Source organism: Netta rufina (genome assembly GCF_964035555.1).
Source record: "Netta rufina genome assembly, chromosome: 8".
Classification (NCBI taxonomy): Eukaryota; Metazoa; Chordata; class Aves; order Anseriformes; family Anatidae; genus Netta; species Netta rufina.
In genome coordinates, this window is record NC_140131.1 from 20,178,639 (window position 1) to 20,200,199 (window position 21,561).

A 21,561-nucleotide genomic window follows, 5' to 3' on the forward strand; every position below is an offset into this window, starting at 1 on the left:
GCGTGTTGGAGCACAAAGTCATTCTCCCCCTTGCTCTGTGCATGCTGGCTGTGGGCTCCTCCAGCCCAACGGGAGACACTCAGCGTGTCCTCGGCAACGGGGGAAAGGCGAAGACCCCATCCCTATGCCCCCATCCATTAAGAGGGGATGGGGAGCCATGGAGAGCTGGGGACATCCCTGACGGTCGCTTGTCCCCCTAGTTTTTTTTTTGCTGTGTCTGGGCTTTCTGCATGCTACCAAAACATCAGGAAATTTTGCTCTTGTATTTCTGGGGGTATGATGATGTCGGGCAAACATCTCCTGGTGCTGGCTGCCAGAGGAGAGCCCCCAGAAGGAGAAAAGGAACAGCACCGATGCTCTGTGGGGGCTGTTCACTCTGAAACCTAATAACAGCAACATCTATGCCAGCGCTCCTCAGCTCTGACGACTTCAAACAACAAAAATCCTCACCTCCTGAGGAGCCCCTGCAGAGCCCACAGCTCACGGTTCACCAAGGTGCTTTTAACTCTTTCACCAAAGAGGATTTCCCACAGCCCTGCCACACCGTGCTGCCGCCCGAGCCTGGGCACGGCGCTGGGGGCACACTCACCCCTGGTTGGTGCCCCACTCATTCCGGATACAGAGGTGCTTATGGACCGGGTCCTTCATGTAGCCCTCGTAGCAGAGACACTCACCTACGGGGAGAGGGGGGACATCAGGGACAGAGGGCCCCGCAGGACCCCCACTGCCCCCGGCTTACCGGTCTCGGGGTCGCACTGGTGCTCGCAGGGGTCGAGGAGGCGGCGGGCGCAGAGGTCCAGGGCCCAGGGCCCGCTGGAGTTTTGCTGGGAGAAGAGGACGACCTGCGCCGGGTTCAGCCAGTCGCTGGCGTCCAGCTGGCTGCCCTCCAGCAAGATAAACCGGCTCCCTGCCGCCCGGGGGGCAATCAGCGGCTCAACTCTCAGCTCTCCATCCCCTGACAGTGCCCTCCAGCCCGTGACAATGCCATCCGTCCGATGACAGTGTCCCCTGTCCCGTGACAGCCTCTTCCATCCCATGACGGTCCCCTCCATCCCGTGACGGTCCCCCCCACCCCACATCCATCTCTTGCATTCCTCACCCATCCCCTCCATCCTGCAGCAGCCACCTCCGCATTGAGTGCATCCCCACCATCCCACCCCCATCCCCTCTGCCCCACGCTGCTGTCCTCCACCCCAAACCCGTCCCCTCCATCCTGCACCCACCCCACACCCACCCCCTCCATCGTTCCTCCTTCCCCTCTGTTACAGCTCCCAGTGCACGGCTGAGGGAGCTCGGGGGGAGCCACGGGGCACTCACCATCGGCGATGAGGTGCTCGGGGACGTGGAGGGTGATCTTGACAACAAGGGGGCAGCTCATGTGTGAGGAGCACACCAGGCTGATCACGCAGCTCGTCACGCTGATGAGGGTCAGCGTGGTCTTGTTCACGGGACTGCGGGGGGACCCCACTGCAAGGCACAAAAACTCTCTCAGACCCAAGACCCAGCCACCCGGGAGAGTGCTCAGAGGGGTCCTGGGCTCTGCATCCCCGTCCTTGCCCCCCACACCGTGGGGCAAGCCCACAGGGAAAGCCTGATGAGCAGATGAGCAGGCAGAGCTGGGGGACGTCGGGGTTCAGAGACCCGCTCGCTGCCTGCCTGCACCCACCTCGGCTGCGCCTCCGGCTCCGCGAGGGGTCTGTGTAGAAGGTCAGCTGGGGATCGGTGTCCGCCTCCGTCCCCGAGTCCCCCTCGGGGTTAAGAAACGCCGAGCCGGCTGTGGGGGACACCAAGTGTCGTCATGGCGGGGTGACTGCATGCACACCTCATCCTCCATCACCCTCTGCTGCTGTGGCCTTGGAGGCTGAAGCTGGACGCAGATCTTCTCCCTCCCCACCACAGCCCCCATTGCCTTGCAACTTCTCCCCCCTGCCACAGCTCCCAGCCCCAAATCCCAAACCCCCATTTCCATCCTGCAGCACAGCTCTCGCCCCACCAATCCCGTGGGTCTGGGCAGTTTGGGGAGCTGCCGGGGGCTGGCACATCCCCGTACACCCCGCACCTCGCGCCTTGTTGTTGATGCGCTTGCGCTGGCTGCTGGAGGTGTGGGAGAGCAGCGTGGCCTGCTGGTGGTTGGCGTCCACGGGGCTGGTGGCGATGATGTTGTCCTTGTACTTGTTCATCAGGGACAGCTTGGCGTTGTCGCTCCCTAGGCGGGAAGAATCGAAGGCAACATCTTTCAGGGACAAAGACCGAAAAAAGAAGAAAAGAAGGGAGGCGAGAAAGAGATTTCCTTCGATGGACCCCCAGCACCCGTGCAAGGTGACTGTGGCTGGTGGACCAGTCTGCCCTGTCCACCAAGCCCGTAAAAATACTGAGGTTCAGCATTCCCCCTCCTCCCAGGGCACTTCTGCATATCCAGGTCTGCAAAGAAAATCCCTGGAGAGCTGTGGGAACCACAGCATAGCTGTCCCAAACTGTGCCTTGACTAAGAGGGTTTCACTTGTACGGCTCATTTGGCAATACAGCCAACAAGCAAGTGTGTTACGAGCCTCAAATAATCTCTGTTGGTGATTAGAAGAGCATTAACTCTGAATCATACTGATGGCAAGCCTAATTTTAATATTAAAAACCTCAGCTGGTGCAGACACCAGGAGTTCTGGGATGGAAAAGGGAATTTGGGAAGCTCACCATGGGGGAGCTCGGAGGAAACACCATCTGGGTCCTCAGCCAGGCCACAGGAATCACAGTTTTTCCCCCCCAAAGTTCTACCTTGCCTTCTCCAACTGCGTGCCACTCAATGGGGACCACCCTCAACTAGCAGCCAAAACCCCACTAACATCCCACATGCGAGGGAGTCCCAGAGAAATGGGCCAAACCCTGGAGGGAAAATGCACACGCGCGAGGAAGATGAGGCAGAAAGGGCCCGGTTTGGCCCCATAGCTTCCCAACCTGGCGTGAGGTCCATGCTGGACTTCTCATTGCACCCCTGCAGCGAGTCCAGGGTGCGGGTGACCTGGCTGGCGAAGTCCTCGCCGCCGTTCATGCACTCGCGCTGGAGGTGGTGCCGCAGGTCGGTGATGTCGTACTCGTAGCCGTCCAGGATGGGGGTCTCACGGATGCTGAGGGTGCCGCTGGAGTTGTGGCCCTGCACGCGGGCGTTGCGCAGGCTCTCCCGCCCGTGGCCCCCGATCAGCACCGAGGGGATGTAGTGGATCTCGTTGGCCGCCTCGGCGCTGGCGCTCTTCTGGGGCTGCGGCACGCGGCGCCGCTTGCACCACCGCCGGCGGGTGTAGAGGATCATCACCAGGCAGAGGATGGAGAGCAGCAGTGCGATCATCCCTCCCTGCAGGACCAAGGGCGAGCGGGGCTCAGGGGGGGTCCAGCAAACAGCCCCGGGGCGCTGGGAGGGGGGACAGGCTGGGAGAAGCCCGGCCGCGCTGATAAGAGCATCCTGGCACCGGGGGGTAAAGCCTGCCTCGAGCTGGACCGGCTTTGAAGTCACCACCGAGGCGTGAAAAGGCAACGTTTAAAGTAGAGCGTGTTTTGTTTTGCGCTCCCGCGACGGCTTTGAAAGCGGAGGCCGGGTTTATTGCAGGCAAACACTCCTAGGGGCAACTTTTTCTGACCCATTTCCAGCCGCTTTCAGTGCTGTCGCTCTTAATCTTGGGAGATTTTCCCAGGGCGTCCTGCGGAAATTTCAGCATGCAGGAAGAGACGAAGGCTCGGGGGCACACGGCTGGAGAAGCTCCAACCCCACGGTGCTGGAGATGGCCAAAAGCACACCCAGCCCTGCCACCCCCTCTCTGTCCCCAAGGCCACCCCCCATGGAGATGGCACTGCTGCAGCATGGACGGAGGCGGTGAGATGAAAGCTCTCGCTGGCCCCCTGTGCCAATAATAATAATAATAATAATAACAATAATAATAATAGTGCCAGCTAAGAGCTCCCTGGTCATCTGCAGCTCCAGCCCCCTCCTCTTTTTCAAGCAATAGGTGATCTTGATAAAATAAAACGCGAGTAACAATCTGCTCCATCAGGACAAAACATTAAGGAAATTATTGAATGAGAAGCAGGAGAAGCGGCTGGAAAAGGAGCTGTAACAGCCATTATGGCTTAGCCCTCTTCCATTCCCAGGATAACGGAGCTGCAATATACCCTCCCAGCCCTCCTTACAAAATTTGTTTAAAAGAAAAAAAAAGAAAAAGACAAAGGAGGAGAATCCAGTGATGGAGGACACAGGCAGCCAGGGCCCAGTTCTCTATGGGGTTTAAATCCCTTTGGGTTCCTCTGATTCCCGAATGTGGATCCTACTCCCTGTCCCCACCGGAGATGGCTCCTACGTCACAGCTCCCATCACCCCTGGAAGGGTTCACCCATGGGTGGGGGGTGACACGGGGACTTTGCTGCCTTTCCTCAGCTGCCCTCTGCATGCGGCTCTCCCCTCAAAGAGCAGGCAGCTCTGCCTGCTGCCTGAGCTGGGCGGCTGGTAAACAAGGAGACCAAGCTGGAGCTCGAGCCGAGTGGAAGCCCCTTGGCTGCAGATGTCTATAAAAGCCCCGTTATTTAACTGAAACAGCAGTTTTTCTGCCCTGGTAGTCCAAGAACCCATGAGGAAAAGCAGATGGTGGCCACTTGAGGTTTCAAGATATTTCAAGAGTTTTACTCCAGGAGTAAAAAAAACAGTGGTGGAGCCACCTGCCTTGCTGAAGGGGCCAGGGCACCACCTCAGTCCTCAGCTCCTCCCCACGGGAGCACAGAAATCCTCCATCCCCTCCCACCGGGCACTTGGGAAAAGCCTCCAAGGGGTCCCGGTGCTGCACATGAGTTGCATGAGGGTTTCTGGCATGGCCCACGTGCCATGATGAACACAGCCCCTTGCTCACGCTTCTCTCCGAAGGGGAAAGAAAGAAAATCAGCCTTGAACATTACACGTGACTGACGCTGGGCACAGAAGCCAAGCTCTATTTGTCAGGATGCTGCCAGAGCAGAGCTGGGAGTGATGGAGAAGAGGGGAAGATTCAATCCGCACTTACACATTTTGGTACAGGGGTTGCGGGCATAATTTCCATCAGTTTGATAACAACTTTATTTCATGCACTCCTGCCCGGGTCTGTGTACTCAGTGGTGTCCAAGAGCACCAAAACAACAGCAGCAGAGCAGGACAACCATCCCCCCAGTGATGCATGCTCATGGGATGGGAGCCAGGATGGTGACAAAAATAAGGAAAGGGACCAAAATGGGTTTGGGGTTGGCTTTGCCAGAACTTTTTCCTTTTTTTATTATTTTTTTTTCCTCGAGACTAATCAAGCGCAAATGATGGAGGAGAAACCTGGCCCCAGGCTGCAATCTGGAAGAGCTACCGACGCTCTCATTAGGGTAGGCACCATTAAACAGCCTGTTTGCAGCCTCGGCAGCACATTGTCTCCAGCTAATTATCTTCCAGCGGCTCAGAAATTGTCAGTTCTTCAGATTTTTTTCCGAGACAAGAAAAAAAATAAAAACACAGCCCCTGACTCCAAAGCAGGCACCTCTGCGTGCACCAGTGGCTGGAGGGGTGCGTTCAGCCCACCCCTGAGGCTTAGTTCCCCATCCCGGGGCAGGAGGAGCAGAGGGAGCAGACACCCTAAACCAGCACCTACCATGACAGAGATGTGGAGGATCCTCAGCTCCTCCTCTGCCGACTCAGTCTGGGGCTCATCGGTGGGCTCGAAGCCGGGCAGGTTGGGGGCCCCATCCTGGTGGTGGATGTGGAAGAGCAGCGTGCCGTTCTCCAGCCACTGCTGCCGCCAGCGCACCAGCGGGATGTCGTCTGTGTTGCCTGAAATCTCTGAAAAAAAAAAAAAAAAAAAAAAAAAAAAAAAAAAAAAAAACACAAAAGGTGGTCATGAAGGGAATGCAGAGCAGGAGGGGACACCAGGGATGTGTCTGCTTCTTCCCCAAAAATTGGTGGTGGGAGCAGCCAGGGGATGGTATGTGACCATGGATACCCAGCAGCATGGCTTTTGCCCGTAAGCTCCATGTTGCACACAGCCCGGCTGTGGGTGCAGAGGATACAGAACAACCTCTCTGGGCAGTGATGGGATCAAGGGGGCCGTGCTGCTAATTATTGCAAACAAATGCCATGAATAGGGAAAGGTGCATGTGGCTACCATCACACCCGCAGCTCCGGCTCTCACTGAGATGCGTTCAGAGGTTCCCAACCACGTTCTGCAGCTCCCCCCATGGGACACAGCCTCAAGACCTGCAGCAGCACCTGCACCTTCTGCCCGAGCATCCTGACCCTTTGGCTTCAGGGTCCAGGGGCACCGGGACGGACGGGCAGAGCACTTGAGTTATTTCCCTGAAAATGCAAGCTCTGTTCACATTTGCATCCCAAGGAGGCACAGCTTCTGCCCTGCACTGCCCCATCTGTGCCGCCCACTTTGGTGCTGGCAGGAGCCCACCCGTGCCTGTGCTGCAGATTGTCACCTGTATTTGGCTTTTCTCAAGCTGCCTTCAAATGAAAGCTGGAATTCAATTACAACGACAAAAAACACAAAACATTTTAAATGTACTGTTAATTAATTTCATTAAGCTGCCTTAAGTGAGCTAACTACTGGGGGGGGGGGGGGGACTGCATCAGAAACCAGGTTCAGCCCTTCCAGAGCGATCTGATTAATCAAACGAAACATTAGCTGCAGCGAGAGAGTTGGCAGGGTGTTCCTGCTCAGCACGGGCTCTGTTTCTGGCAGCAATCAGCACGCTTCCAGTGTCCCAAGCAGAGAGATGCTGAGCTCTCCTCAAGCCACCGCAGCAAAGCCGAGAGCATCTCTGCAGCCAGAAGCATTTTTGAAATTCCCTCTAAGCGCCAAGCTGCGTGTTTCGGCACACAGATCCCCTTTGAAAATCTGGTCCCGGGAGCCACCAGGGTTTGAAGCAGCCCGTCTCCTCCTCTCCCACCTGGTCTTTATTCATGGGCTGGAAGGGGAAAACAAGCTTCCCTGTCTCCTCAGCTCCCCACGGCTTCCCAACTTCAAATGAACTATTTCAAATTGAAGAAAATATTCTCCCTGCACCTGCCTGCTAACGTGAAATTAGGAGTAATTAAGGCAAGGGCTTTTATGCACAACAGGAACTCAACGTACTGACATTTGGAAAAATGTAAATACCAGCATTTCCCCCATTGTGAAGACTGGAAATAATAGATACTAAGTATATGACATTGTGACATTTAGAAAGCTGGAGTTAAAGATGTTTTCCCCTGATCTGACATATCATTGAAAAAGCAGCACCCTTCAGCTCATTAATATTTGAGGAGGACTCCTTGATGGAAGTTATTTAAATGATTAATAGATTATAGTAAATTTAGGCCTTAAAATAGGTTGTCATAATTTCAAATTTATTTAAACGGGCTTATTTTTAAAAAGAAAAATGTATTTCGATAAAAAATGGATTTAAGAGATTTAAAAGAGCACCACCCAGCTGCGGAGCTCCCATGTGTGATCCCCTCCCAGCCCACTGCACTCCCTCCTGCCGCCGCATCGGCCACAAGTCAGAGGTGCTGGGAGCAGGAAAGCATCCCAGGAGTCAGCCCCACCACCCCAAACAGGTGGGCTACCACCACCATGGCATCACCCCACGGGGCAAGGCTGCTCCTCCACTTCTGCTCCTGCAGAACCAGATTGGAGAGCATCATCCTCAGACCTCCTCCTCCTCCTCCTCTCCCCAAGGGTCTTGGCAACTCTCTGGCTGCCCCATTATGCTCAATTTTTGTTCAAAAACAGATTTATCCACACTGTCCTGTCCCCTTAAAGCTTTCCTGTGGCTTGGCTCAAGCAACAGCAAGACCAGGATGAAGACCAAGACCAACACGGAGCCACCTCATATCTTTGCTCTCCCACTCCAGCATGCTTCATCTTGTCTCACTCTCCAAGCAGACCTCTCATCAGCTGGTGAGAGATGCTACCACACCCCCCAGAGCCTGCTGGGGCCATTTATCTGGGTGCTAACGGGGCTCAGCTCATCACTGGGGCAGGTGGGGGCCCACCCCATTGTCCAGCTGGTGGGTGTCAGCCCGGTGCCACGGGCCCAGCTGATCCTAGAGGAGGTGAGGAAAGTAGGCAGAAAGACCCCGGAGCAGGCAGAAAGCCAACCAAGGGCGAAGGGAGGAGGATAATTTCAAGTCCGAAGTTTGAAAGATATTGATGATAGGCCTGGTCCCCGCCTGGCTTTCATTAAAGCCTTGGATGTGAAGCCATTAATGCCACTATTAACTTCTTGCACCTCTGTTAAAAAATAGCCTGCCCGAGTCAGGGGTTAATAACAGCAGGAGACCACTAATTACGCTGTGCCATGCTCACCTGGTACCAAAGGCAGCCCGGGTTCCTCACGTCCACAGGAGCAGCAGCCCCCAAATTCCCCATCTGGTGCCTCCAACATCAGGGCCAGGGCGGCTCCTCTCCCTCACCACCTGTGAGGGGAGGCTGGGGAGGAGCAAGGCAAGGAGAGGAGAGCAGGGAAGTCTGGATGAAGTTGCTGCAGGTGGTGGAGTTACACCTGCTTCATTATCACCCCAATAAACCCATTTTCCTGGGGAGAGCCACAGCAAGCCCTGGCCTTCATCTCTGCACGCTCTTTTGCAGCAAGGCCAGGTTTGTGTGTGCACACAGAGACACCATGCCCAAGCCCAGGAAACATCAAAAGCAGGGTCCCAGCACCAACACGGAGCCATTCCTCCATCCTCTTCCCCCCACAATGCCTCAGGAAGGAAAAACACATAAAATGAGCAACTCTCCTCAAAAACAAATGCAAGCCAACATTTTTTATGGAAAAAAAAAAAAAAAAAAAGGCAAAACAATTTTCCTTTCCATTTGGAAGTGTTTTGCACTAATAGATGCCTCTGATTAGTCAAATGAACTCTGCCATAATGTCAGTCTCTGCAGAGTGCAGCTTTTGACTCGGACTTATATTTCCTCATTAACATTTAAACCTGGCTTATTTTCCATCTGGAACCCAACTGTGCTTTTATTTAAGTTCCACATTTGCTCCATGCCTGAACCTCACAGGTCCTTTAAAAGGCTGTGTCCCAGCTGAAGCAAGCCTTGGCCCCCAAGGGCTCAGGAGCCCTCCCTATGGTGAGCCGCTCGCCCTGCGCTGGGACCTCAGCAGTTGGGATGTCAGAATCCATATCCTGGTCTAGGAGCAGGTTTTACTTCTGAGGTTTTACTGACGCATCTTTCATGGGGTGATATTCATGTTTTTATGGGCCTGTTTAAACAAAATCACATTCATCACTGACTATCCATATTTTATTTGCATTTTTTTCCCCTCCCCAACGTCAGGCAGGAAAACCAGCTCACTCTGGAGGTCACTCTACCTTTTTAAGACAACCCAGCTTTCCTGAACCAGCAAGAACAAACCTCATTTTACCTGTCAGGAGACGGCATTTTGAGACAAAATTTCCACAAGACCCACAGGCATGGGACAACCTGGAGTCTCGAGGAAAAGGCACCCAGCTACTAGTGGAGTGTCCTCTGGAGAGGTCGGAGATGTCACCCTACCACGCTGCCTGCACCTGGGGCTGGTGCACGTGGAGCCCTCGGCTGCTGTAGCTAGGCTGACAGCTAGCCAGGTTTCCCCTTGAAATATAGGGTGCCTTTGCTTTTGGGAAGGTCATCGAGGAGTTGCTTTTCAAAGCTGTACTCACACTCTACCCTCAAACTGGGGTTTTTATCCCAAATATGCCGTGGCCCTAACGCTTCCCTTTAACAGCAACCCTTTGGAGTGACACTGTGCCACGTTTCCAGAGCAAAGGACCCTGATTCATCAGGAACTGGTTCAAGGTGACCAGTTTTACTCCATAGCTGCTGACCCTACAGTCTGCCATGTCCCATTGCTCCTCTCTGCAGACCCACAGACGTGTCCAACCACAACTGTGCAACATCGCCTTTAAAGCTATTTTCCACCAGTTCTGTCAATCTTGGCCAAAAGCTGCGAAAATCTTGGCTGATGTGCACGGCTGAGATAAGCAGGCTGGGACATGTGTCGGTGGTGGATTTGGTGGATTTTCACTCCTGTTTTGTTAATTCGGTCCCATTTACCTCAACCAGGAAACACATAGGGGCTGTGGGAAGAGAACAAACCCAGGTCCTGGACCAACATGTGGAAGACAAGCTCGTGAAAACCACACAAAACCCCACACCGTGACAGCACGTGAACATATATGATATATAGGATACATGCCAGCAACTGAAGAGACGCAAAATTGATGTTTAAATCCCCAAAAGGCCCACATTTGCAGTGGATATCCCAGCCCAACACCCTGCAATGCCGTCGTATCACCTCCTCCTGAAGGAAGCATGGATCTCCACAGAAAGAGCCCAAACGATGGCAAAGTTCCCAGTTAGCCACAGAAAACTGCTGCGCTGGCCTCCCAGCAAATACCAGGGCAGACTCAGCTTTAGGAAACTGGAATCAGCATCCTCCAGATCCCACTCTACTCTTGTCTACTGGCCTGGAGAGCCCCATAGCTCTCCCACTGCCTCTGTTGGGCTCTCTAACACTTGAAATTAGGAAGCATCATGGCCAAAGAGCAAAGTACTGGGAAAAAGGCAAACTTTTCCAGCAAATGGCATGGAAATAGCCCACATCAGGAAGATTTACAGGGGAGGAACACCCAAGAGGAGATGCGGCCAGGGGGTTCCCTGCACCGATCGGAGGAGCACAGGGGATTTCACATTCCCCATCTTTGCCCTCCATATGGACACAGCAGCAGAGCTGGCTCAATGGCAGTACTCATGGAGGAGGTTTTAGAGCAAAGAGGTTTTAGAGGAAAGGGACAGAAGCAGAGCATGAACTGCTCGTCCTCGTTGATGCTCACTTACAAGCACCGGAGAGGACAACTGACACACCACTGACTGCTCAGAAAGAGCAAGCGACCAACCAGAGGAACAAATTTGATGGAAAAGACCCCAATCTCTTAAAAGAGCTCTTGTGCATCATGGAAATTACAGACCAATAAATCCTACTTCTGCCCAGCACAGTCTGTTAGAGGAACCAGTAGGTGCGTGGGTGAATGTGGGTCACGCAGCACTGTGAGCCAGCAGATAAGGGTGATCCAGTTTGATGGACCCGTTTCAAAGAGCTCTTGTCAAAATCAGCCCTCGCATCTCTCCGGAGAACCCAGATAGGGAGATTACAAGAAGGAAAGTCCTCTCAAAGCCCACCAGGCAGAGGAGGTAAGAGGTTACTCCTTAAGAAAAAAGGAGGTTACCAAGGCGCCCCACAGATATCTTCGTCAGGACCTTGGCTGCTCAGGAACGTGCTGGAAGAGGAGGTGAATGACAAAGTTGGTCACCAGTGCTAAATTTAGGCTCCTCGAAGCCAAAGCTGTGAAATGCTAGAGGAAAAGTGGGCAAGGAAGTGGGCAGGTGAAATGCAAGTTTGGTGACAGCACGCCACTCTTGAAAGCTGCCAGCAGGATTCAGGTCAGGCATCTCATAACAGAGGCAGCAAAAGGGGCTTGGGGGGGAGACAAGGAAGCAGAGATGTCAGAAGTGGTTTGTGGAGAAGAGAAACCAACTGTGCTAGGGCTCCTCGGCAAGGAAAACAAACAACTGAGCAGGGAGATGATAAAAGCCTATAAAATCATAAAGCCAGTGGAGCAGTGGAAAAGGCAATGATTATTCACTATTTCTCACTTTGCAAGAATTAGGAATGGAAAAACTAACAAAAGACTATGTTTCATCCACCATAAAGCATGAAAGCACTGAGAAAGGAACCAATTTTGGGGAAGACAGATACACCAGCAGCGATCGAGGCCAGCAGCCCAGAGGCAAATCCAAGCTGGAGAAACTCCTGCAACGCACAGCAAGGGCCAGCAGCAGCGGTGGCGGGGCAGGCGGGGGAGGCAGGGGGATGCATTACAGCGACGACACGGACCTCACTTCAAGGGTAAATCTAGCCCGCTCCCGCAGACTAATTTGTTTAAGTGCTCGTTACACCGAGGCCAAGAGGTCGGGAGAATTAGACATCATTTTGGCGTCCTCGGCGCAGGAAATGAGCGCGGCCGCTCACTGAGCGTCTGCCATGGGGACCTGCCTGTCTGATGGGGCACACGGGACCAAAATAACCCTGCACACTCCTGTGCCAAGAGTTTCTCTAAGAGGTGGGTCTCCTCTTCCTCCCATCTCCTCTGACACCGGTCCCAGGGGATGGAGAAGGTGCTGTATGGGCTAGAGCCAACTGCAGCCTAGTGCCATAAACCCCTCAGCCTTTAGGAGCACTTACCAATTTCAAGCTCCACTTTCAAGTTTGTGGAGAGGCTTGAAGATGACAGGGAGGAGGCAAGAAAAGAAAAAACAGGGAAGAAAGATGTAGAAGGGGAAAAAGTTGTCTGCGCATCTTGAATTTATCACTCTTGAGAGAAAAGCTTGTCAAGAGGGCCAGAGACCAGCCAGCGCGCGGTGATCAATGTGAGGACTTTTGGGTCTAGTCAAGCTTGTTTCAGATTTACAGGAACTGAACAGAGGTATAAATCTGTCACTGCCTGACGAAAATGGAGGTAATTAAATCTGCAGGTGTATATAATTGTCATATTGATGATCTATATAAATCAGCGGGGCCAGCAGAGGCACCAAGCACCAAGTTGAGCACAGAGCCTCCCCACAAGGAGTTTTCTGCCCACCTGCATTGCAAGGGGAAATGGGTGGGTGGGCACGGGGTGAGGGGACACCTGTGTCACCTGCCCCTCGAGCCTCCCCTCCCCTCCCATCCCTTCCCCTCTCCGTGGGCTGATCCCCAGGGAATTCCCCATGGCGCCAGGAGGATGAGGAGTCCAAGACGGTGAAGGTTCCAGGAGGATGAAGGCACAAGGAAGAGGAGGGGTTCAGGAGGATGAAGACATCAGCCCTGAGCTGCTGCTCGCAGAAAGTGGATGCCACGGGGGCTCCTCACAGTCTCTTTGAAGCACCGAGCCCAGGTGCAAGCAGGGCACTGACTTGATCTTGTAGCAATTTTTGATTTTTTTTTTTCCCTCTCTTTAATATATTTTAACCTTTGTTATTTTGGGAACTTTGAAGCCTAAGCTGCTCGGAGCTGGCTGCCTTTGTCAGAAGGACAGAAAGTGCAGAGCGGGAGCTCGGAAGGGAGGGATAAAAGGCAGGCAAACCGCAGCAGAGCTCTGCCCTCAGAGACCTCTGGAGACCCACACCCCTTCTCCTCACATTTTTAGACCCCTCTCCCACCCAGCTCAGGGGTAGAGACCATGGGCCCAGTCCCTTCCAGCTGGCTGGGAGCAGGAGCAGCGCAACGACCGAGGGACGGGGTGGCAGAGGAAGGCTTTCCTGCATCATCCTCACCCGCCGGCACCCCGCACTCGCACGCCAGCCCCTCTGCTACGTAGCAGGGAGGGGGAATGGGATAATTAAACATATAAACGAGGGTTCTGCATTGCAGTCCGAGTTATGTAACAGGGCTCTTCATCTCCAGCACGCCTCGGCTGGATCGTGGCTGCGCATCAGGGCAGCACGGCGTTTACCTGCCGGGCTCTTCAGGCAGGGAGTGAGGCTGTGGGGACAAACCTGGGGGGAAAAATTAAGAGGAAAGCGTCCTGGTTTTGTCAGGGCAATGCTGCCATCCTGGCGTGCCATCGGGGATGGAGCTGGGGTGCTGAGAGCGGGGCTGGAGGGACGCTGCACCCCGTTTTAGCAAATATGCAGCATTTCGGTAAACAAGTGCAATTAAACCCAATCGAGGAGCAAGCTGTGTTTCAGGCATCTGGAGAGCACAGAGCCCTGCCAGACTCCAGGCTGTGGCGAACTGCAGGCTCCTGCACTGCCAGACACAGCTTTTCTTTATCCCCAGGGCTCCCTTCTCCCCCGTGCAGCTGCCACTGGGGGGGGGGGGAGGAGGACACAGGAGGGATGCTTGGGGCCAGATCCACCCTCGCCCACCGCCTCCTCTGACCCAAAGGATGTTCCTCGTGTTTGAAACCTAATTGAAAAAGATTTTAATGATTTTTTGTCCTTCTGAAGAGGCAGAGTCCTCTGGCTGATAACCAGCCACGCGTCTTACTCTGAGCAAGGAAAGTGGGAAACATAATAAGGAGAAGCTTTTACAGCCAGATCTGGGCAGGGTTTGAGCAAATGGACACGACTCGAGCGATGTTTCTTTCCCATACCCACCAGCATTTCCATCATCCACCCAACAGGACTGAGGTCCTTCAGGTCTGAGTGGCCAAGGCGTGATGCGCACCCAGGGAGAGAGCATCTCCCTCTAAAAAGACTTAAAAAAAAAAGAAAAAAAAGTTGGGTTGCTTTTTGTCCTGAAACAAAGCTGCAATTGCTGCCGTGCGCGCTGAACCACGCATCTCAGAGACCTGCTGAAACTTCACCACCAACCTGTGCCAAAAAAATGGGTGCTCTCCAGCACCAAACCCGTCTGCTTCTGCGCTGAGCACCAGGGAAAAGCCCGGGGAGCTGCGTCCAGGTGTGCTGCCAGGAGCCACCTGTGCTCTCCTGCGAAACGCCACCGCCCTCCCACAGGTGGGACAACAGCTCCCCACCAGCACGAGTGCTGCTGGGAGGCAGGCTCCGGGGAGGCTCTGCAGCACGTGGGCTCCCTGCGCACAGCCAGCATCTCCAGGAGGCTTCCCCATGGCTGGGGACGCTGGGGACATCATTAGGGGACCGGGCACCATGGAAGCGCCGCGCTGAGCCCCCCGTGGGAGCACAGCTGCCAAGCAGACCCTGGCAAGAAAACTTGGGACCACCACGTCTCCCTCCCCAGATGTCCTCCCGGCCCACCAAAGCCCACTGGGCTGATTTGTCCCCCTGGTGCATCCGTCGAGCCCCCCACGGAGGGAGAAGGGTGGCTCTGAGCCCCGGCGGCGCGTTGCCAGAGCCGTGCCCTCGCCCTCCCGCTCCCCTCGGGATGTTCAAATTAATTGGCTTGTCTCCTGGAGCTGTTAGCTGGAACAAATAAAAGGGAAAGGGGGGGTGCCAAAACCCATAATAAGGTCTACAGTTCCTCTGAGCTACAAGGGCTGCTTTAAATTTCGTTTTTTTTTTTTTCTCTCCCTCTCTCTTTCTTTTTTTTTCATTTGAAGGAGGTTTCCATGGTAACTGTCTCCCATCACACAAGAGCCTGTCCCCGGGATATTTCGGGGTTGCTAATATCTGCCTTCCCAGGCAGCCACCGTGTTGTGACGGTGACATCTCGGTCGGGTTTTTCGGTGCCCGCAGCTCCAGGTGCCACCACCGGCCCTGGATGAGCAGGGGGGGACCAGAGGGACACTTGGCCATGAGGCCACCATTTGGAGCAGGGCTGCTTTGGGGGAAAACCAAGCTCTGTGTGGCCACCCCAGGGCTGGCCAGACCCTTCCAGGCTCCCCCGTGCTCAAACACCACCAAATCCCACCCAGAATCTCCCTGAAAAGGCAGGGCTGGTCTGTCCGTAACACCTCCTGCCACCTTCTCCAACCCTTCTCCATCTCCTTCTCCTACCGGGTTGGTTTTCAGCTGGATCGCTTCCCTGCAGGAGCAGAGCCAGCTCTCTACATCCCCGATATCTGCTTGCTCTGCTATGCTCATTAGTCATACTAATTACTGAAATGCCTCAGAGCCTGCCAGCACAGGGACCATGCCTCCTCCTGCACCACGGTCACACACCCAGGCTTCTGTGACCGACGTGCCACCACCAGCTAGCGACCAGCCCTTCTCGGCACCGAGCAGCCAGCAACGAGCAAACTCTTCCCTTTTTTTAGGAAAATCCTCCCGACCTGCATGCTGCTGCTGGGCGCGAGCCCCAGCAACGTGCCAGTAAAAGGACGCTCCATTTGCAATGACAGAGCTGCCAGTACCCAGACGCCTCCTTAGTCCTGGGAGGTAAAAATCCCTTCATCCGAAGGGCTCCTCTGCAGCGAGATGCTGCCCCCCAGTAATGACTGCCCTGTGCCCCGTTTAGCTGGATAAGCAGCCCTAAAAAAATTAAACAGAAGGTGGGAAATGGGATGGAGCCCAGGAGCAAAACCTGCTGGCTTTGGGACGGCAGGGCAGAGGCAGGTGGCAGAGTGGCAAAGCTTTGGAGGGCTTTTGAAGCACCCACACAGGCAGTGTGCCCCCCGAAACTGCATCCACAAGGGACAGGGCTCTGTGGGGACGGGAGCGAGGAATAAGGCTGTGAGTTCAGCAAGATGGGAGCATCGTTCTGCTCACCTAGCAGCCAAAACGGGGGGAACCAGACCCCCGCAGCCACCCTGCCCCACAGCCAGACGCCCACGGAGCCCCAGGGCAGTGGCACAAGCCCTGCCGTGGGCTCCCCCCACTGCTTTCTGGGTCAGGGAGATGCCCCAGCCCCGCTGCCGCTGGAGCCGGCTGGATGCACGGTTGCTGTGGCAACGGGTTCCCAGAGACAAAATCCCAATTTTTTTTTTCCAGGAAAAAAAAATAAATAAATAAAATATACAGCAGCCCTCCATAGCTGGTATGCCACCGAAACACTCGCTCCTGGCCAAGGGGGCAGTGGGGGGCTGTGAGGGTGCCTTCAGCGTGAAAATCGGGTGCCAAAGCAGCAGAGAGAGGAGATTTTGCAGCACTGAGGCCTCAGCGATGACCGGCAGATGTTCGCTGGAGAACAGAGGAGGTGGCAAACATCGGCACGGAGGGAAGCACCCTGCACCACGCAGTGTTAGGGCGCCAGGGACATCATCCCACCAGCTGCAGGAACGCGGGAGCATAGATCATAGCGGCGGGTCTCGGTGCATGCGACAGTGTCCAGGATCAAAGCCAAGTTCAATTAATGGCTCACAATCTTATTAGAGAAATTATTTCAGGATCTTGAGTAAAAGTCCGATATATCCACTCCATTCCATTAGTCAGGCTCATTTAGTAATTCAATCAATCTAAGCAAGGCAATTGAGCTCCTCTGGTATAATTTAACTCGGTTATTCTCTGGGTACTTAAGAATTTCTTAATATTTGCTCCATTATTTCACCATTACACCTATTCTCAGGTGCAAGGTTAGCACCAATGCGATGCTGTGGGTCCCACGGCAGGGTGGACCAGCCCCACTGCACCCCACTGTCATGCCCTAGTCTTGGGGGACAGGCGATGGGGATGGGGAAGGGGAGCTCCATTGGCAAAGGTGGGGTGCCCTCACCTCCCCAGAAATGAAGCCGAGCCATGGTTTGGGCACGGGGATCACCTCGGTGTGCAAAGAGCTCCCCATTATTTTATTTCAGGGTGGAGGGAGGATGTGACCATCAAGGAACACCACTTTCAGCCTGACACACGTGGCAGGCAAGTGATGGGAGCTCTGCTCCTTGTGGGCAGAGGCAGCTTTGGGTGTTGGGAGGTTTAAGGGCTCCCCGTGGCTTTGCCACAGGAAGGAGGCGCTTTGGGTGACCAAAGTAACAAGCACCCCGTGCCCCTTGGGGGTCCGTCCCGCTGCCACCCCGACCTCAATGCCCCCAAGCACCCTACAGCAGAGCCAAGAGCATAGCAGAGAAAATATAAAAGCATAGAAAAATAAATAAATTAATTAAAAGGGCAAGAAATGGTTAGGTATTTCAGGGAGATATCCTGCAGCGGTTAAATATGCCCAGCTCATCAGTGCCTTTGAAAGATCTCACCCCTCTAAAAAATTAGAATTGATTTTGTATTTAAAAAGGAATCTATTTAATTTGAAAGTAAGATAATTTGAAATTGTGACAGCTTGTATTAAGGCCCGAGTTTATGATAATCCATTAAAGTCACTGGGGCTGGGAGCGTCTGTCTGCTGAGCAGGTGAGGCGGCCAGCCAAGGCCCGGGCAGCAGGGGACACTTCTGGGGACACGGTGCCACCATCCCAGAGCAGCTCAGCGTGGCTGCAAACTGGGTAGGCAAAAAAAGCTCATTTGGCTCATCCAAACCAAGGGAGAACAGGACATTTTGGCATCTTGAACCCACCAGCTCAGCTCCCCAGCATTCTTGTGCTTCGAGCCCATTTTGTGCACCAAACGCATTTCGCGACTCCTCTTTGGTACGTTGATGAGAAGGGAAAAGAGGCAGAGATGCTGCCTTTTGTGCATTTTTAATTGCACTGCAAATGTCCTCCGAGCCTGCCTGGCCGCGGGAAGCCAGGCTGCTCGGAAATACCCCGCTCGCCGTTTATAACCTGAGAGGGAAGGGACCAAAGAAGTCCGCAGCCCGCCTGAGTGCGCAGCCAGCTAATGACATATCAAATGCGGATTGATGCCGCCGAGCCAACGGGCCAGGAAGAAGGGGTTGCGAAGGTTGGCAGAAAGGGAATATTGAGCTGAAAATTAGCATTTCTTAATGGCCACTGAGCGGTGAGAGGCAGCCTTCCTTCAGGAAAGCCATAACTAATGCAACGAGCACCAAGTGAGATGAAAGGCAGCGATTGAGGCTCCCCCGATTTAAATAAGGACGAAGCAGGGCGCTGCTCCATCCCCACCTCCCAGTGCGTGCCAGTGAGCACGGGAGGTGCTGTGCACGTGTCTGAGATGCTGCCATGCGAACACGGGGCACCAAACCCCTGAGCAGCTGCAGTCCCTGCCCAGTGCCCCCCCATCAATAAACGGGGGCAATAAAACCCCACAAACAACCTGCTATCCCTCTGCTTTGGGAGGAACTCGGAGCGGGGACCAGCAAGCTCATGGAGCTCATGGACTCCCTGAAGCAACTTTTCCAACCCCCTGGGAAGACTCCAAGGAGGACAGGGAGCTGCCAGGGCACCCAAGGGGGTTGTAAAGAAATTGGGGCAAGCTCACAGAGTAACATGGTTATGCCCATGTTTGCCCTCGGATAAATCCATGCTAGCTTTGGTGCAAAGTGAATGAGAGTGCTCAGCACCAGCCAGGGATGCTCCTCTGCCCCAGGGGCTTCTTGGGCTGGGGGCTCTCCAGGTGCAGAGGACACAGCCCCTGAGGTAGCAAAGCTGGGTCTTGTGAGACCTCTGTGCACTGGAGGGCTTCCCCCAGCCAGCACAGCACCCAGGATGATAACGACAGTGATGATGATAATAATGGTAACAGCAATAACAACAACAATAATAATAATATCAACAACAATAATAATAATAACAATAATGACACTGCGCAAGGTGGCCATGCCAAGCTGGCACATCCCCTGCTGGGAGGGACGGAGACGAAGCAAGGAGTCACCCAGGCAAAGCCACGGGGACAGTGAGCCCCCGGGGTGCCCATCCTGCTGCTCCAGCACCCCCGCACCCTGCCACAGCCCCAGGCACCCGCAGGCTCGCAGGGGACCGATATCACAGCAGAGCCCACCGCGATGTGCCCTGGGACCCCTCCCCATGCAGCACCACACATCCCAGCCCCAGATCCGAAGGGCAGGAGCATCCCACGCCCCAGAGCCATGGGGGTCCGGCTTCTCGGGAGCGGGTCCGAGGAGGGGACGAGAGCCTGTGCTGCTTTTGGGGCGTCAATGCCACGCGTGCGCGGCTCCGCAGCATCCGCTGCGCTGCGGCCCTGTTGCCAGAGCAACGCTCCCTGGCCTCCGCCGCAGCATCACACGGAGGGGCTGTGCCACGGGTGGGGACATCGCATCCCACAGCCCCCTCCAGCCATCCCCCACTCCCCGGGCACAGAACCAGGGGTGTCCCCACAACCTCCCCCCCCATGGCATCTCCATCCCTGCGCCCTCCTCTGCCGTTCCCATGGGAGCAGGGGGATGCCCGCACAGCAGCCAGCGCTGCTCCGAGCCAGGACCGCGGGTTTTCTGCAGGAGGTCTGGGGGACGGGAGGGTGACAAAGCACTGGGGACACAACCCAGAGAGGGGCCGTCGCAGGAGGTGGCCATCAGCATGCAAAGCCACGCGCCAGCACATTATTGTGGGGACAGCACGCAGGCAAGGGGGGCATACTGAACACGTCACGGGGCACCCAAAGGTGCTGGCAGGGTGCACAGGAGGCACGCACAGACACGGCGGGGGTGCAGCTGTGGAGCCCACCCAGGGCTTACATGGGGGGTTGGTAGGAAATTGGTATTCGGCACAAATATCACTGAAAATTAAAAATTGCAGTGGCTGCTACAGCGCGGCTGGCACCAAGGGGAGCGGGTGCCCGCGTCCGGGTGGCGGAGGCCTTGCTCTGATCGCAGCACAAACAAAGCAGCAAGCGGTCAGGTTTTGGATGACAATAAAAAAATAAATAAAAATATATATGGCTATAAAACACACACAGCAGAATGAGGCCACCAGATCTGAGGAAACGGAGCCCAGGCAGCGCAGGGAGGTACCTGGCCATGGGGGGGGAGCGCAGCCTGGCCCACGCGAGCAGGCCGCGGCGTGGGGACCCGGGGGGGCTGTGGCAGGGCCCCCGCGGGCAGAGCGTGGGGACCACCGGGGACATTTTCCCACCGGCCTCCGCTCGGGGGGGCTCCGGCGGCCTCCCCCCGGCCTCGGGCTGCGGGCCCCCGGCCGGGGCGAGCCCCAGGGTGGCGGCCCCCGTGATGCCGCCCCGGGAGGGGCGCAGGGAGCCCCCCAAACCCCCTCCCCGGCCCCGGCCTCCGGGAGCGCACGCTGCGGCGGGGCGGCCGGGGCAGGGATGCCGCAGGGAGGAGCCCCCCGGGCGGGGATACTGGGGCTGCTCGGGATGCTCGGCTCACCCAGCACGAAGTAGGGCAGCTCGGTGTTCTCCAGGTCGTCCACCACCACCATCTCGCCGGGGAAGTCGTTGCGCACGGAGAAGAGCAGCTTGGGCTCGGCGGCCGACGGGCCGTGCATGATGCTCAGGTCGTTCTCCCGCAGGAAGGGCAGCGCCGACACCGTGATGCTCTTCAGCTTGCACTCCAGCTCCTTGGCCGCCGCCTCCGCCGCCGCCTCGGCGGGGCCGCTGCCCGCCGCCAGGCAGCACCCGGCCAGCAGGGCGCACAGCCCGGCCCAAGCCATCCCGCAGCCCCGCCGCTCCGAGCCCCGGCCGGGCGGCGGCGGCGAGGGGCGGGGACGCGGGGCACGGCGCCTCCCCGTGCGGCACGGCTCGGCACGGCACGGCACGGCACGGCACGGCACGGCTCGGCTCGGCACGGCTCGGCACGGCTCGGCACGGCTCGGCTCGGCACGGCACGGCTCGGCACGGCTCGGCACGGCACGGCACGGCTCGGCACGGCACGGCTCGGCTCGGCACGGCACGGCACGGCACGGCACGGCACGGCACGGCTCGGCTCGGCTCGGCACGGCACGGCACGGCTCGGCACGGCACGGCACGGCTCGGCACGGCTCGGCTCGGCACGGTTCGCCGGAAATTAAATCCCCCCTCCCCGCCCCGTTCTCAATCTCAGCCTCGTTGAATGGGGAGGGTGCTTTCGGAGTTGGGAAAGGATGGGGAGGAGGGAGTGGGGGACACGGGGGACACTGCACACACACGGCCCGGTACGGAACTGCTGCCAGCACGGCGGGGAAATGTAAGGGAAAATGAAAGGGGGGTGTAAGGGAAGGGTGGAGGAAATGTAAAGGGAAATAAGGGGGGGGCAGAAGGGGAGCGTGAAGGAAATATAGCGGGGTGGGGGGGATAGAATATAAGGAAAAAAGATGGGGAGAATATGGGAAAATATAATATTTTA

The 21,561-nt window shown here is 55.9% G+C and overlaps 1 protein-coding gene across 1 annotated transcript in view; it reads right to left on the minus strand.

The window, feature by feature from the left end:
• Positions 1-20,890, minus strand: part of ASTN1 (astrotactin 1) — a gene marked incomplete at both ends in the record, with an annotated part of 38,696 nt that extends 17,806 nt beyond the window's left edge. Inside the window, 8 exons of the mRNA XM_084290810.1 lie at positions 590-674; positions 740-907; positions 1,318-1,467; positions 1,667-1,774; positions 2,060-2,206; positions 2,950-3,343; positions 5,640-5,827; positions 20,608-20,890. Of these exons, the coding sequence (XP_084146936.1) occupies positions 590-674; positions 740-907; positions 1,318-1,467; positions 1,667-1,774; positions 2,060-2,206; positions 2,950-3,343; positions 5,640-5,827; positions 20,608-20,890 (1,523 nt within the window). The remainder of the gene's footprint in view (positions 1-589; positions 675-739; positions 908-1,317; positions 1,468-1,666; positions 1,775-2,059; positions 2,207-2,949; positions 3,344-5,639; positions 5,828-20,607) is intronic.
• Positions 20,891-21,561: the final 671 nt, after the last annotated feature.